At 37.4% G+C, this 16,956-nt stretch overlaps 1 protein-coding gene across 12 annotated transcripts in view; it reads right to left on the bottom strand.

The window, feature by feature from the left end:
- The window catches only part of DYM (dymeclin), a 207,801-nt gene that overhangs the window by 57,532 nt on the left and 133,313 nt on the right, over nt 1-16,956 (bottom strand). For all 12 annotated transcript variants that reach the window (XM_035559898.2, XM_050716168.1, XM_050716166.1 and 9 more), the window contains one exon: nt 9,539-9,641. In XM_035559898.2, coding sequence (XP_035415791.1) covers nt 9,539-9,641 — 103 coding nt within the window. The remainder of the gene's footprint in view (nt 1-9,538; nt 9,642-16,956) is intronic.

The raw sequence follows: 16,956 nt of genomic DNA, 5'->3' as shown, positions 1-16,956 counted from the left end.
ATCATTTGGTCCCTTGGCCACCCACACTGCCAATTAACAGCAGTTAACTTGCATGACATTAAAGGTAATATTGCAGTATGCTGTCCAGAGGGACACTGCATCTCCAAGAAGATAAATTTTAAGTTGATGGGACTGTGGTTCTGTAACTTGGACACACTTGGAGTAAGTGTGGCTCTGTATATGTCAAAAAGGTCCCATTTTAAATTCCATACGCTTCAATTCAGGCAGACTTAAGTAGAAATTTGACAGATAAACAGTTTCACACGTGGTTTTATCCACAGTCTGAACTGCACTATCTACCTCTTACTGTCTTTTTCAAATAACTAAATTTTGACTTAATTTAAGTTCTCCCACCTTCCTCCTCTAGCGGTATTTCAAATTCCAGATCATAGATATCTGCAGTGAAGGAATCTGAAGAAGTCTGTTACTTTTTTTTTTCAAGATAGCTTTATTATTAACTTTAGAACAACAACATCCAATTAAAATACTCAAAAAACTCAATGGTTAGCCTATGTATCCCCATAAAATATGAAGAGAAGTGGATGGAAATAGGAGGTGAAACATCAGAAAGTTCTAATGTTTCACCAATATCTCACACAGAAAAGAAGTAACATAAAAAGATTCCAGTTAAGCATTTAGTACCGAACAGTCTGAAAGGGTTTGAACAGATTTCCTTCTGTGTCCATTTCCTTCACTTTATAAGGCTGCATGTTTAAAAAAAGAATTACTGAGATGTTTATAACATATGGAAACATACTTCTGGTTTTTAAGCATTACATTTTTCAATCAAAACCTTGCTTGAGGAACACTAAAAGTTTGTTTTACTACATTGTTGAAATACATAGAAGTTACAAAAATAAATTGTACTCTTTCCAGAAATGCTGTGCTTTGGAGAGCTACTGCACTTTTTTTTTTGTTTTTTTCTGTTTGTCTATGGATGTTTGACAAAGCCCAACCACACTGAACCATCAACTTCTCCTGAAAACCTCTGAACAAACCCACGCATGTGAAGGACTGGGAGATGCACACACTACTGGTGGCTGCACTTAGGCTTTCCTGGAATTGATGAGGCCATCCACGGGCCTATTCCAAACATACTTTGATTTACTTGTTGGCAGAACACCATCTGAAGACCATAATAACAAATAAAGATGCTTCTGAAGATCAGTACTGTTACTTTTTTCATCCAAGCACTTCAAAATTCTTCATCAGTCTGAACTGAGCAAATGTTGTCTTACAAGGTAGTAATAAACAGTATTTACAGAAAGACTTGTGAAGTCTCTCTCTTAATGGTGATATACTGTATCTACAGCTTATGCTGTGTCACACTTCAGGCCCTTCTAAAATCACTGTATACATCAGGATTCTAGGTCTCCCAAACGCAAGTAGCTGCACAGTAGAAAATCAGTGCACAAAATTCTACTCTTTAATCTGGGGAGGAGCGAAGGGACCCTGAGACAGCGCTCATCCTTTTCTAAAACAAATTTTAGCAACTTCTTTAGCTACAATCACCCTCTACTTTATGAACACTTATATAAGTGGTGTTATCTAAAAATGTCTTCTGAGAACAAACATGCAAACTAATGTTATCAGTTATACTCCTTTACTGCAAAATAATGACAATGCCCCAGAACTATATAACTAGTAGAGAAGGGAAATAAGAGAAAAGGTTTTGATGTTTGCCCTTCTTCAAATGTGCGTAATGACTAAAACAACGGGCTTTTAGAAGACCGCAGTAGCTGCTTGTATTCCTAATGTTGGAAGTTCTTTCCACTTGCCACATTCTGTTCTCGTCTCATAGATCTGAAGAATGAACCATTTTTAATCAGATGATCATAAGATGCTGCTGAAACACTGAATGTTCTAAAATCAATACAGGTAATACTATTTATCCTCAGAAATTCTCAACACCCAGGAAAATAAGTGAAATAACACTTAATGCAGTCTGTGTATGCAATACAAATACCAGATGAAACCTTTAAATGATACCAATGAGACTCCTGAATGATGAATGAAAAACATCTCTTTGAATCTGCAAATAACAATGTATTTGTCCAAAAGTCCTTCAACCACAAGTATATTATTTGCATGATAATGCAAAGACGAACTGCAAAAAACACTGGTCCTTTGTACTAATATTCGGAAGTTTAAACTGACTGAACTTTACTAATATTTTTAGCACAGGATTTTAAGATAGTCTGTTCTCTCTGTTTAAGGGTAATTTATGCAGCCTTTTCTCAGGAAAGTTTCCAATTCATTTCAAGGGAATAACTGACTAAGAATTCAGACAGAACTGCAGAAATTTGCTATTACCAAATACAAGAGCTTGCTTTAGATTTGGGTTAGGTTGGTTATTTCAGTCTGTTCTGAAAAGACTATTTTTTGATGATGTAAAAATAGGGGTATTAGGTAAGAGAAATATTCTCAGAACTAAGATATACTTCATCTGAAGGAGGGTATGACTAATATTTAGAAAATGTATTTATAGCCCTTTGGCTCAATAATGGAGTAGAGACAGGCGTACCCAAGAATAACCTGATATTGAAAATGTCACTTTGGCTCATAAGCCATCAACTCAGACCAAAAAGCAGGTAACTTAGTACAAAACAAAGTGATCTGCATACTAAATACAGCTTAAATTGTTAGAATTCACATACTGTACAAAAACATTACAATATAATACTGGTTTACCACATACTACCTCAGTAAACAACAGCCTAGTAAAAGGATCTAAAAATTCACACAAAATTGAAGTCGTTCAGACTATTAACTATTGAATGGCTAATGCAATCAAAAAATCTTACCAAGTTACTTAGTGATATATAATGGAGGAAAAGGTTGACAAAAATAGCATTTAAGAGACTTAAGCAGTGTGCTTTTTGTGAAAAGTAGGTGGCTTCTGAGTTTTTAAAACACATTACAAGAAAAGAAATGACCCTAGCTTTTCTTTTTGAATATTTGTCATATATGGACATATCTCAACTAGGAGTCTTAATTTAATTTGGTAAAAAAACTCCTATTCTGCCAATGGTATATTCAATTCTACAGCTGAACAATTCATGCACATTTTGTATGTACGTAGCACTTACTGATAAGCAGTAGTTTTACAGACTACCAGCTAAACAATGTTAATTGCATCATACTAACTCTATTATGGCTGACCAGTTTATTTGGAAGTGGGTTTAATTTTATTTTTGCATCATTACTGAAGTCATCAGATGATCCCAGGGAAGACTTCCTATTTCTTCACAATAGCACACATTTATTAGAAAACACTTATGCCTGGTGGCAGGGTTCTGCATTAAACCACTTCTTTAGACCATTAAAAAAAAATTAGATAGAGCTGCAGCATATCCATGTAAGTAGAGAACATACTGTAGGGACACCAAAACACCACAGCTCATATTTACTGTTCAAATATTGTTCATGCTGATAGTGTTTCCTACATGGTGGATAGAATAAAATTGTAAACTTATTTGCATGTTATCCTTTGTCAAAATACGTCTGCATCACAAGACATCACAGCCTTAACTGAAATACCAAACTCTTACATGGAATAATAAGCTTGGTTAGTACCCTGGAAGTGGCAGAACAGGATTTATATGACAACGTAACTGTAGATAAATATCATGGACAAAAGATTTTAGTCTACTGGTGTTAACATTATGTATTTCTACAACATTAATTTTGCTCTAGTTGTTTAGCAGAGCCATTACTACACTGCATATACTGAAAATAAGGCTTACTTCATCCTTTTGGATCAACAGTACTATCATCTTTCATCCACTGTAATTTAACTAAATACAGAAAATGTATAAGTTTTAGATTTGTTTCACTATATTTAAAAGAGAGACAATACTGCAGTTCATAGACCACATTTTAACATTTTATTTTTAGTAACCCCACATTTCTAAGATAAATATGGATACCTTACTTTTAAAAGACAATTTCTTTCTAGGGAGTAAAGGAAATAGGGGAACCTTTTAACATCTACCCATGCACAGGAGGGTGATTAGTTCAGTACTCTGTTCGAGAAACTAAATGAATGACTATTTATGAAGTACTTGCAGCTTTGAATATAATCAACTGTAATAACAAGATACAAGTTACAAAAAAATTCTTTTTGTTGAAACCACTTTTGTAATACTGCTTTTTAATAACCCTCATAATGGCCGAATTAGAAGGACCCCAACTGAAGTCATTCATCCCACATAAAACAAACATTGCTTTTTCTTCTTAGCTTTGTTTTACAAGCTACATTATTTCCAGATGACGCTTGAGGGGCCTAAGAGTTTCAAGAATTAGATGCTTAAATAGACAGCTGCTTTCTATTTACCATATAAATGAAGGATAAATCAAAGAAGAATCTAAATATTGGACTTAATTTAGCCCATTACAGAGCACAAACTGAGAAGGAAAAGAAAAACGAAATTCAGAAATCTCATCACACAAATGCAAAGTTTAATTCTTATTATTAGTACGAGAGAAAACCTCGTTGACATTTGCAGAATTCCAAGCCTCCATGTTACACTAGCTCTGCACAGCAGGTAAATTTAACTAGATTGGTAAGGAGCCAGGAAAAGAGTCAGCTCTGACTGGGAACTCTCACTGTACCACCAGGCTTTGCTACTGCAGACTTCCATACGTAGCTCACTGCATTCATATTGCCAACATGCATTAATTTCTATACCTCAGCTAACAAAGAAACAACAGATTTTGGACAGGAGTTTAAAGGATGGCTCTTCAGATAGTTAAGGGACTACACTTATACTACACTACGTTGTTTCTATCGCTGACAAAATTCCTCCACCATTGAAGTGCTGTTTAGGTGATAGTCCTGCATGTGAATTAAATGAAGATACCAGCACTAGACGGTTTATTTTTAGATTTTTTCCTAGCTTAAGCTTCAACTGGATAGAACAACAGGCTTAATTTTTATAGCCAAAATTCAGAAAAAAAAAAAAGATAGCCTATGTGGCTAGTAATCACCTTACCAACCCTATTTTCTCTTAATGTTATGCCATTAAAGCAACGGAAGGCTGTAGGTAAAGCCCCCATGGATGGTGGTAGCTATCCTGAGAGAAGAACTCCTAGCAGATGGCAGTGGCGGGTGCTCAGAACCATGACCCCTGCCATGGGTGTTGAGTGATTCTGGAAATGTGCTCCAAGGAGTTTTCATTTAACTGCTAAGCCTTCAAGGCCACCACCAGTAAACAAGAGGTCGGGCTCCCACTGCCATAAAAGCTCTTATCCCTGTGTTGCATTAGATGATGCTGAAATAAATTTAGAAACTTAATTAAAACTATGTAGCCAAATACATACCAAAGACCCAAGTGACGATGCATATCAAAATGTTTGGAACTAAAACTGATCCTACAGTTGATTTTATTTTTTTTAAATTGAAATAGGGACTGAATTCTGAATCCCTGACTTAAGCTCACCAAAATTTAAAATTCTCCCTCGCTCCCTTGACATAGTTAAGGAGAATCCCTCGTTACCAGCTGCAGCATACCAACTGTCAAAGTGCTCAAAAATCATACACAATCCTAAGAAATTCTTGAAAAGCAACAGTTTGGGCAGATGGTAGCTCCAACGACAGGTCTGATGTGCTATTTTCTGAGGGAAGGTAGCATGCCCCTAGGTATGCTGCTACATATATTTGTATCGTGATATAACAGATGTCATTAGGCTGTAATAAAATTACAAAGAAAAATCACTGATATGTTTACTTAAGTAATTTGTCTTTATTTGAACTGAAAGACACAAAACACTCTATTATTTTACTACCAGTTTTCTTGTTGGTTAAAAATTCTGGCAAATGTGCTTTCACTGAACGTAAGAAAGCCATGAACAAACCTGAGTGGAATTTTTCCATTTCTTCAACGCTGGAGATACTCGTGGACAAGGACAATTTGACAGAAGTGTAGTATTTCAAATTAGGTAATTACTAATGTGAAAATAGAGCTCCTGTCCTCCCCTCTGGCTTCTCTTTCCTGCTCCTGAATTGCTCCATGTTGAGTACATTTTACCAGGGCTTTCCTACATAATGGACCAGGAAACAGCTCCGGGTCTTACTATTTTCTTTTTTAAAGTCCAGAAAACCTCAGTAAGAACAATATAAAAGCCAGCTGGGTCAGCTCATCACAGTTCACAACACAAATACCCATGTCTTTGCTGTACACTGGAGACCTGATGGCAGTCCCCAGCAGACACTCACAAGACCACAAGAAACGTGGTAAAGGAGGCTCCTAGAATACTCTTACCGCCATTAAAAATCAGCAGCTCAGGTCAAAAATTTTGTTTGTATGAATGTGAAAAAAAAGAAGTACAGCTGTAACACCACTTCTGTTCAAGCCCTCAGAAATTAACATATGCCTATCTCATCTAGCACTCACAAATGGGCAGAAAGGCATGCAAAGGAAGACTTGACTATAAGCAATACCTGGAGGAATTTTACTTGTGATTTAACCTTTGTGACCTAGGTACTGTACAAATTCACTTTTGGATTATAAAATGCAAATAGAAAAATCATTTATAAATTGCAAAATCAGAAAAATGAGAAATGTGTTTTTAAAACATATTTGACAAGTCTGAATGACACCTGTGAAGAGATTACAGCCTACCTGGTAATCCTCCTCCTCACTAGACACAAACCAAAACAGAGCAGGCAACATCAGCATCATCCCTTTCTTAGTTCCACAGGGGGATAGAGGTAGAACTGAGAGACAGAAAAAAATCCTTCTTCTGTCAACTCAGGCTTCATGACCTCAGACACTTAAGTTATCTCAGTTCGGAGATTTGACGTTCCACAAGTTCCTTACAACATTCTTGCACTAACAAATTCAAGCAAACTGGATCAACATACAGACAATATAAACATGGGCTTTCAGGAGCAGTAACTGAATGAAATCTTGCTGCCACTTTTATTTAGACAACTGGCAATGCTTCAGATTGAGCTAGAACATGAGCAAAAATTTGGAAAAAAAACACGCATAGAAATATACATTCATTTCTCAAAATACATGCAATAAACTTCAGCGATTTTATTCTCCCCTAAAGCAAACTTTCCAATTGCTGTTCTTCTCCTCCCCTCCCTCCCTACGTCATAACAGTGGTAAAAAGGAAGAAATTCAGCAAATTGTCTAAATCTCTGGGCAGTGCTCCCCCAGCAGTGCTCCATAAACTGCATTTCTCAGCTGTCTCCACCTTTTAGGGGATGACTCTATGGAGCGTACCTTGGGTCCTTTCTTAGCTGCAGTACAATTTGCAACTAGTATGTAAAAAAAGTCCCAAACTCAATGATCCTTGTGGGTCCCTTCCAACTTGGGATATTCTATGAACTTATGAAAACAGCCTTCACGCACCAAATTCACGCACACAACAAAATATATACATATATATACACACACGGAAATATTTGCATATGTGTGAACGTATGTATAGTGCCCTTATGTAAGACACATGAAACACTTTTCTTTCCTCTCAACAGCAGAGATAGAAATGTGTTTGTCTAGAGAATTTACAGCTCTCTTTACATAAAATCAACAGCCCCCCTGAGACAATAGGCCACAACTAACGCAAGGACTATAGCTGTAAGTTAGTGTAAAAATTTCAGCCCTGTTATCTAGGCATCTGAAGAGGTCTGACAGTTGGTTGACTGAGACCCCAGGGTGTCTCTGAGGTTAGTTTCATACGACACAGCCTGCAGCAGGAATCCCTGCCTAGGGAGCCCTGTACCCATACACTCAGCCCCAGGCACCCACTACAGCCCCTTGGCACCGCAGGCAGATGCTCAGCTGCGGCACTGCAAATTACAGAGAGTCATCCCATTGACAACAGCCTCCAAAATAGGGGAGTATGTTACATCCAAATCTGTTCACTGGTCTGGTTCACATTCCCAGCACAGATGCAGAAGATGGACCAGTACAGCTTAGGTTGCTGCAGAGCTGCTCAAGCTACGGAAGACTATTTTGTGACGTGACACAGAATGAGGTAAGCTTGGCTGGACAAATAATTAAAGCCATCACGTACACCAAAGCAGCCTCCCTTTGGCTGGGAAGCCCACTAAAACCCCATAGCTTTTCAGGACAGATCAATGAAGTGCCACGAGACCAAAGGAGGAATTTGAACACAAAGCAATGTAATTGCTTAAGCTGGAACCTGGCATGACACCGGGGTTAATCACCTCTGAGAAAGGCAGCCCCAAGAGCCTTATCAATCAAAACAATCAGAAATGTTTAATGCATCCAAAATACACAGTCCTCACAACTGTGCCCTTACATCATGAGCTCCTATTGATCAAGAAGTGGACCCATGGGAAAGGGCCATTTACCACATCAAATCCTCTCCAAGGTATCTGAAGTCTCAGGGGCTTTCAGTTGTTCATGCTTATGCAGATGAAAGAGCTTTAAACAGCTTGTGTATCACCTTACAGGACAAACAGGCAGTATCTCCTACTCTAAACACAAACTAGGAGGGGGCTCTTGCTGAGATGTTTCAGGTTCTAAAGCTGCTATTAAGTTAAAGGTCAGACAGCAACTTCTGGGAGAGAAATCAGAGCCCCTAGAATCACAGGTGCTGTGAGGAGCTTCGTATGAATTAAGGCATCATAAGGCAGCAAAAATATACTTAACTGCTCAAGGAACCTGGCTGTCTCTGAACAACAAAATGCCTCCAGTCTCTATGGTACATGTCAGAAATATTAACTAAAAGATGCAGGTTAAGGAACCTGGATAGTTGAATTTAAGTTACTAAACTACTATATAATATTTTCTTTTTAGGTACTTCTATGCTAGAGTACTATGATATGTAATGGATCAGACAAGCATGTCCTGGTATATGTCTTAACACTCAAAATGAGACGGTTGTTACATTTTCATCCTCAAAAATTCAGAGTAACTGATCAATCAAAACAACTTTTTTAGACAGTATTTTAGTGAAAGTTCAAATGAGTACAAACCAAAGATACTTTGGTAGTACAAAGATATTATTCAAGTCCTTGGAAGAAATCTTTTTCTACTGAAGCTAGAGATTTTCCAGCAGCCATGCAATTAAATTACAAAATTGCTGCCTATTTGTGGGTATTGGCTTAGTAAACTGAAACAAGCGCTGTATGTATACACACGTTCAGAACATACCAATTTGACCCATGACTGCAGTACTCTCTCAAAGGCTCACTGGGATTGTTTTCAACCAGTTTAGGTATTTCAACATATTGTGGATGTCAAAGCCCTGTTCTTAAAAATGATGTTTTTAACTTTATGATTTAAATATCCTGAAATATAAATGGCTTGCAAATTGCAAGTTGACAGGGTACAGTAAGTCTCTGAGCTATGAATAGTTGCGGTTTTGTTTTGCCATTTGTAAGTGCAAATTTTTTTTAAAAAGAAGTTTCAGACATGACATCATTCATGCAGGTTCCTGTATTTTGGTGTTGGTGGTTACTTAGTTGTCACACATTTTGATAAATCTATGCAGATTTAGGGATGCACCACTTTTATTTTGAAGCACCTTCTAAAACACTAAGTTCAGTACTCACATAATCAGGAAGCGGAGTGTCATTTGAATCAAGGGAACCTCTTAAGGACTGCGTGGCTTGCTCCAACACCTTGTTGTGTTTTTTAGACAACAAAGAAAATAAACTGGAGAGGAAAAAAAGGAAAAAAAAGAATTAAAATAAATTCACAGTAGTTGTCTGAGATAGATTACCTAGTCAGAAGAGATGCATTGCTGTATACACAGATCTGAACGTGCAGATATTTAAAATGCAATGTACAATAGTTGTATGTGTGTACATATACACGTAAATAAAAAACATCTGGAATAAGCAACAACAGAATTCGAATTTGAGATACTCTAAAAAAATAAATGATGTGAAGATGATCCTATGTTCATGGTTAAGTTCTTAAACTTTAACAGAATGAATGGTATACATACAATTTTAGTTCATAACCGGTATGTATTCATTAAAAAACAATTTCCAAGCATAACATTTCATGCAATATATTTGTTTTCCTTAATAATCTTGAGTATTTTTCATTTCAATAGCCTAATTGCTTAGCATAGGAAGAATCCAAGTACATGACAGAAGCTTTGGTTATTTGGAGGCTGAGATGTCACTAGTACATATTCTTTTCAACTTGGTTTTAGTTCAAGTCAAGGAATAGAGCATTACATTAGCTTTATAAATAATCTGTGAAATCAGAGGTCCATATGCATACAAAGATTTTTTTCATGCATTTTGAAAAAAATGGCAGTCTTTTTTCTAAATTCTATTCATTTGTTGAAACTAGCAATCCTAAATCATCAAAAATCTTTTGCAGCTGTGCATGTACTTGAACTATAAGACATCATAAGATAGAACTGAATATTCAAGACTAAGTATGTGTTGCCATGCTTCACAAATACAAAACAGGGCAGAGCTCTCCTGCTGCAATCCTATGATTTAAATTGAGTTTGGGAAGCTACACAAAAATAAAAGGTATAGAATTCACATCACTGGCTGAAATAATGGGGCTTGATGGATTGGTTTGTCGGTTGACAAAAAACAGCACATGTGGAATTAAGGAAACATGTCTGTGCACATGGATGCTCATAGCAGACGGTATCATTTCACATATATAGAGAATATAACTCAACTGCAAAGGTGCAAGAGACCTGAAAGAAGCAGAAGCAGTGGACAAATGATGATGGCTACTGCTTAGCAGCTTCAAGGAGTCAGATACTTCTGTAAAACTGCAGGATTCCTACAACACTGTTGCCGATTTAGAGATAACCCATAGAGACAGAAATCTAAACAGATGAAACTACCTTGTAAATTTGGAAAGGAGATGGTTACAAGTGGGTTCATCCCATGACTATCAACAGAGGGTACAACAAAAGCAGCAAAACACATAGCAGACAAATTCCCACAAAACTACAGTCAATCTGATTTTTCCCCCAAATGTTTCCAGAGCAGTAGCAGACTTATTGTTCACCAGAATCAGTAGACAACATTAAAGTCTGTTTAATAAAGTGGCAAAATACTACTTCAGTGTTATATTCTAGATAGTGTGTATTTCTTGGAACTAGAGGACAACTTCAGTGCTCCGAGTGATTTCTTAAGACTTTTCTGCCTTAAGAAATGATAGTCAGAATTTGAACAAGTACTCTTTATTTTCAACGGAAAAAATAACATTGATATCAAATCCTTCGCAGCCTTAAGAGTAAGTTCTCAGACTATCAGTACTTGTCCCCTCACTGCAAGCCAAGAGTTTCAGGAAAAAGTTTTTTCAACACTTTTCACAGTTGCAAGGGATTAGTTATACTTCTCAAGCCCAAATCTTACATCTTGAGAACAAACTCAATAAATCCCACTATTTTCCTACACCTCTTCAGGCAGATATTTCTTAGAACAGATTAACAGTTTATGTTTCAGGACAACCTTCGCTGCATTTAAGACAAGTAATTAACCCCCACAAGAGCCCTTGGCTATGTTGTACCATCCTCAAAGTTCAGCCAGACTCTGCCAGTGAGAGAAATAGCCTCAAGACCGCACAGCTGAAAGTGGTGCCTGTCTCTCTTGCTGGGATGGAGATAATCTCAGCTGGACTGAAGTGGCAAGAACAACGGATGACATTAGAAAGCAACTCTTCTCTGAACTGGTTATAAGGGTTGGGAAACATTTAGAGTTTTTATGAAATGATAACACAATATATTTGATGTCATGAAAAGTGGAATTTTGTTTTTTCCTTCATGCCGCCCAACAAAGCCTTGATAAGCTATGTAATTCCTGGGACAAATGTCAACTGTCCACTAATTCACAGTCATTAGTCAAAAGCACCAATCACCTGTAAAACAGGGAAGAAGCAATACAGAAATAAGACATATTAACAGGATTTCCAGGATTTTCCTTTCAGCTACTGTATTCACAGACTGAAATTTTTGTTCAAATTAAAATTTGGATTTGCAGACTGGTCCTTTGCCTGAAACAGCAGTGCTACTTTTAGAATCACTGGTATTTTTGAAGGCTCAGATTTCAGAGATATTGCCATCAGCACCATCTAGTGCTGTGGAGACAGAATAATTGGTTAAAATCAACCTGGTGATGCTTACAGGGGGTGCAGCAAGAACAGGTCAAATCTGGTGTCTGCTTCAGAAGATACTGTCAATTCCACGAAGAGGAAAACAGAATTTGGATGAAATAGGATTTCCAACAGGTAGCTTTCTTTTTTCCCCAAAATAAATAAATCATTTTGGCTCTAAAGGAAATGTAAATAAAACAAAGAATTGGGATCAGATTTTGAAAAGTTTGTTTATGCAATACATCTGAGGAAGAGAATGCACATACATTAGCATTCTGCGTGGAACTGGAGCAGCAAAGGGCAAATTTATTTTCTCTGGCAGAATGGAGAGAAATGGGGAAAAAAGGAGAAAGAAAAAGGGTAGAAAAATATTTCTTGATAAACTACTTTTTTTTTTTTTTTAATCAAGTGTAATGTAATTAAAGCAGACTGCTTGTTTACTGCATAAGCAAGCCCTCGGTAGCTGATTTCTATTTCTGAATCAGCACTGAGGGGGTAAGCTCTATTATACATTGTCTTTTGCACTGGGGCTTCCCCTTGCAAAGTTTTGCTTTCCTGCCACAGCTCATCACCTTTGCACCTGTGCTGAAACACTTCTTTGTGGGACTGTTGCCCAGAACACCAATACTCAGGTAAAAAAAAAAAAATCAGTTTTCTTCACAGATTGGTTGCCCTCTCCAGAGCACAGCCTCTTAGAGGAGTCAAACTGACACAGCAGTATGAGGGCAGGGACACGTAGGCAGGAACTTTCCATACTGAGAATGAAAACATAGCACAGAACTACGCCCAGAGAGCACGGGAGGAAGAGTGAACTGCAAACTCTCAAAGAGCTCCAAAGAAACAGTACAGCTAGACAGAAAAAATGAAGGCCAAATACCGTGATTATTCACTGAACTCAGATCTTCAAAGGAAGCAGCGCTGCCAAGACGGGTGTAAACTTCACCACCAAGTACTTCACTTACAATTCCTCTATCTGTGGCTATGAAAACCACCTTGACGAATATGAACTTCACTTCTGAAGTATCAGAATAGATTTAGTTACAGTCCCCAAATCATTTCATGAAATCTAGCTCATTGAGGTCTTTTATCATAGACAAATGTTGCCTTCTAAAGGAGGTGCTTGGTTTTGAGGTAGTTACATCTTCAGCATCTGTAAGGCTTTAGGGGCTATTTTCGATTTTTGAGGCATGAATAATGCAATTAAAAATAGCAATGATGTTTTACATAATGTCAAAGTTGTTCCCACCCCACTCTAGGGTACACGAGACTAGTGATAATTCATGCACAGGTGGAAACTAAGACTGTCTCCCAAATTCCCGTCACGTGTCTTAGTCACACTTCTTTTTTTGCACCACTAAAACTGGGTATGCATATTTTTCAGTTTGATCTTTCAAGCCATGTGGTCGTGGAGGGCAGCCTCCACAGACTGACGAGAACATGCAGTTTTATACCAGAATACTTATCTTGTTTGTCTTTTCACCACCTGTCAGAGAGGCTATGGACCTGGACAGCCCTTTTATCTCACCCATTCTAGACAATTTATACTAATGATAAATTATGTTCAGAACAATGAAAATGAGTTAGTACCCCAACCCAACTCTCACTCACAGAAGCGCTTATACACCAATGTTTAGCAAACAAAATAATAGTTTGGAATAATAGCTAGATGAAATAGCAGCTGGCATCTATTTCAGATCTTCAAATCATACCATGGATGAGCTGAACCAGTGAGGATGACTCAAGTCTGAATGACAATCTCAAGGTCATGTACTTCTGATTTTTAGGAATTATGAAAGTACTGGTTACTTAACTCCTTCTATAAAGATGAAACATTCCTTTTTAATTTAACACAAGGCTGAACCTCAACCAATAAAGAAATGATTACAGACTAAACGGTAATGGTTGCTTAAACGCAAGTCATTTCATTATGTGCTATTTGCACACACAATAAAATTCAAAGCAGTAATATATGAACTTAACGCTTTCAAAAAAGCCAATTCCAAACAGCACATGGATCCAAAAAAATGCCAATAATGGGAACTCATTTAACAACTTTCCTCTTGGTCCACCAAAAGTCACAAGCCAACAATCAAGAAAAAATCCTAAGCATCTGCAGTTTCTGCAGGAAGTCTAATTTACAGCAGATTGAAATGACTTACAAAGTATACTTCTCATGTACAAAAAATGAATGCATAAAAGACTTTTTTAAACAGTTAAAAAAAGATAAGGGAATTAAAATTAGAAGTTGAAAGTAAACCCAAAGATAGTAATTGCCAAAAAATGGCATGAGAAAAAAAAGACAAACTGTGACTAGATTTAAAAACGATTTTTTTTGGTCCCTTATACAGATTAAATAGTCAATTATTGCTGCATTAGCAGATGAAAACAATGGACCTCAAAAGAATAATGAAAAAAAAAGGGAGGGGGAAGTGTGTCCCATAACTATTTATATTATATAAAGGAAAAATGGTCATACTCATTCAAAATGGTAAGCAAATGTTTTTCAGCAAAACAGTATTGTTACAGAACAGCTAATAAAGGCAGACAGTTAAGTAGACAGACCTGATAACTCCTATGTACAGAAGTAAAATATTCCAGAAAGCTTCTCTACAAGGTCATTCTTGTTGACTGTCAATCAGTCTTGGAGCTTTCTCAAAGCATCATACAATAAGAAGGAAAAGTACTGATGTACCTTATTTTAAGAAAGTAAATAGGATGACCCAAGGTAATTACATGCCCGTTAATCCAGAACATAACGATGGAACGGCTATCATGAGATTCATTCAGAACAGACCTTGCCAAGCTCACTCAATTCTTTATAACGAGACTAGAAATAAAATTAAACAAGACAGTACTCCTACTGTAATAGGGTTCTAGATGTCATTTACACGTCTTCGTTCCACATGGGATTTTTTATTAAGAAACCAGAATGGCAAAAAGCAACATGAAATGCATTAAATGAACAGGAAGTCTGAACTTTCTGAAAAAATGTTCAAATTTCAATCTTGAATTAAGTTTTCCTAGTAGGAGTAAACATTAATTTATTAATCCAGAAAATATACCTCTCGGTGAAACACTCAAGCAAATAAAACACTTGAAAAAAGATGAAAGAGTGATTTGACCAATACACGAAAATACGCACGTGGAGAAAAGAAGTTAACAGAGAATCCTTCACGCTATCAGAAGAGAAGAAGAACAAAGAATTAGTGAAACAGAAACTGGTTGCATTGGCACAGTTCTCTTACTGAGATGGCTGAAACCAGTCTCAAGGCACAATACATTCCTCCTTTTTACTACACAGGCTCACGAGGGAAGCTGGTGCATCTCTGCTGCTACACGTGCTGAGCAGGAGGAGGCTGCACCCCAAATGCTAAGGTCATTGGTGCTGCACCTCCATCTTCATGCTCTGGCAGCCTCCCTCTACTTTGGCCCTGGAAGCTCTGCCAAGGCAGAGAAATTCCAGCCCAGGAGGAGGAGTTCATTGCAGGAAGTCCCCTTGGTCTGTGCTGTGTTGGAGGTCAGATGATACAATCAAAGTAGTCTCTTCTGGACCTTAAGACTACGTGCATTTAGGTAACGCTCTACACATACTGCAGCAGAAGAGATTGAAGGAATACTGCAGCACAACTTCCACACATTTGTGTATTTTTTCATATTACTAATTCTGATGAAAGATCAGACTACAAATCCTCTTATGAGACATCTCACTTCACTGTATGTGTGGGTTTTGTATCCTTAAAAAGAAACCACTACTAGGAGTATGGGTAAAACTGAACAATTTATCTCCAAAAATAAATGCTTGTATTAGCATGCTGACATAGTACTGTCACAGGCAAGAGTAACACATCTGTCACTTGTGCCCTCTTTTGTAATTAAGACAGCAATGATTGAAGAAAATATTCAATTTCATAAACCTACAGCAAATTTTGAAGATGTTTAACTGTGCATTCAGAGAGACAGGCAGTGACGTTTGTTTGGCATACAGACAGGAAAATTCATGTCAGAGATTACCCACTTGATGGCCTGGGGTCACAACACTCCAGAGCTCCCATTGCTCAGAAATGTCAGACCTCTGCATAAACCAAAACTAGGGAAGGTTTGAAAGACACACTGTCAGAAAGGTGTATTTTCAATGCAGCATTTTAGATATTCTGGACAGAAATAATCTGAAAAAATACTGAAGGGAAAAAAAAGACGCAACTTGGGGGAAAAGACAAGAACAACCTTTTAAGCTGAAAAATCAAAAGGAGTCAGTCATGAGGACAGTGGAGATGGGGAACAAGGAAAAGGTACCAGAGAATTTGGGGATTGCATGGATACATACAGCACAGGCAGAAATAAAATCCCGAAGTAAACTTGAATGGGATACTGCTGTTAGCAGCAATGGTAGGAAAAAGCGGGAGAGAAAGATTCGGGAGGAAAGACACGAACCTCAATACTCTCTAAGTGCTGAGTTAAGCTCAGACTGATACGATGGTGCAAAGAAAGAAAAGGAAACCTGAAAGAAAGGGGCACTGTCAGAGTGGCTGACAACTGAGTGATGAGCAGAAGAAGGTTAGATAAAGTTAAATGGCAAGAAAAAGAATAGGGATTGAATCTCTCCCAGTTCAAATCACTATTATGCTTCTCGAGGAGAAAAATTTTCCATTACCCAAATGTTTAAAATTATTCTATATGTTCCAAGTACAGAATTACTTGAGAACTAAAGCACTGCTCAAAATCTTTATTTGAAGCTTGGAATTCCAGACATTCTGTACCTTCTCACTCTCCTAGTTCAGAAGTAGACTGTAAATAAACTGAACAGCACACAAAACACTATCTGGCGATGGAAAAACAGTTCCATGGATCAAAAAATTTGATGATGAATGTTCTCAGACATTTCAGCAAAAACTGA

Source organism: Cygnus atratus, chromosome Z (genome assembly GCF_013377495.2).
Source record: "Cygnus atratus isolate AKBS03 ecotype Queensland, Australia chromosome Z, CAtr_DNAZoo_HiC_assembly, whole genome shotgun sequence".
In the NCBI taxonomy this organism is placed as follows: domain Eukaryota; kingdom Metazoa; phylum Chordata; class Aves; order Anseriformes; family Anatidae; genus Cygnus; species Cygnus atratus.
The sequence above is the reverse complement of the archived record's forward strand: the minus strand, read 5'-3'. Positions and strand labels throughout refer to the sequence as shown.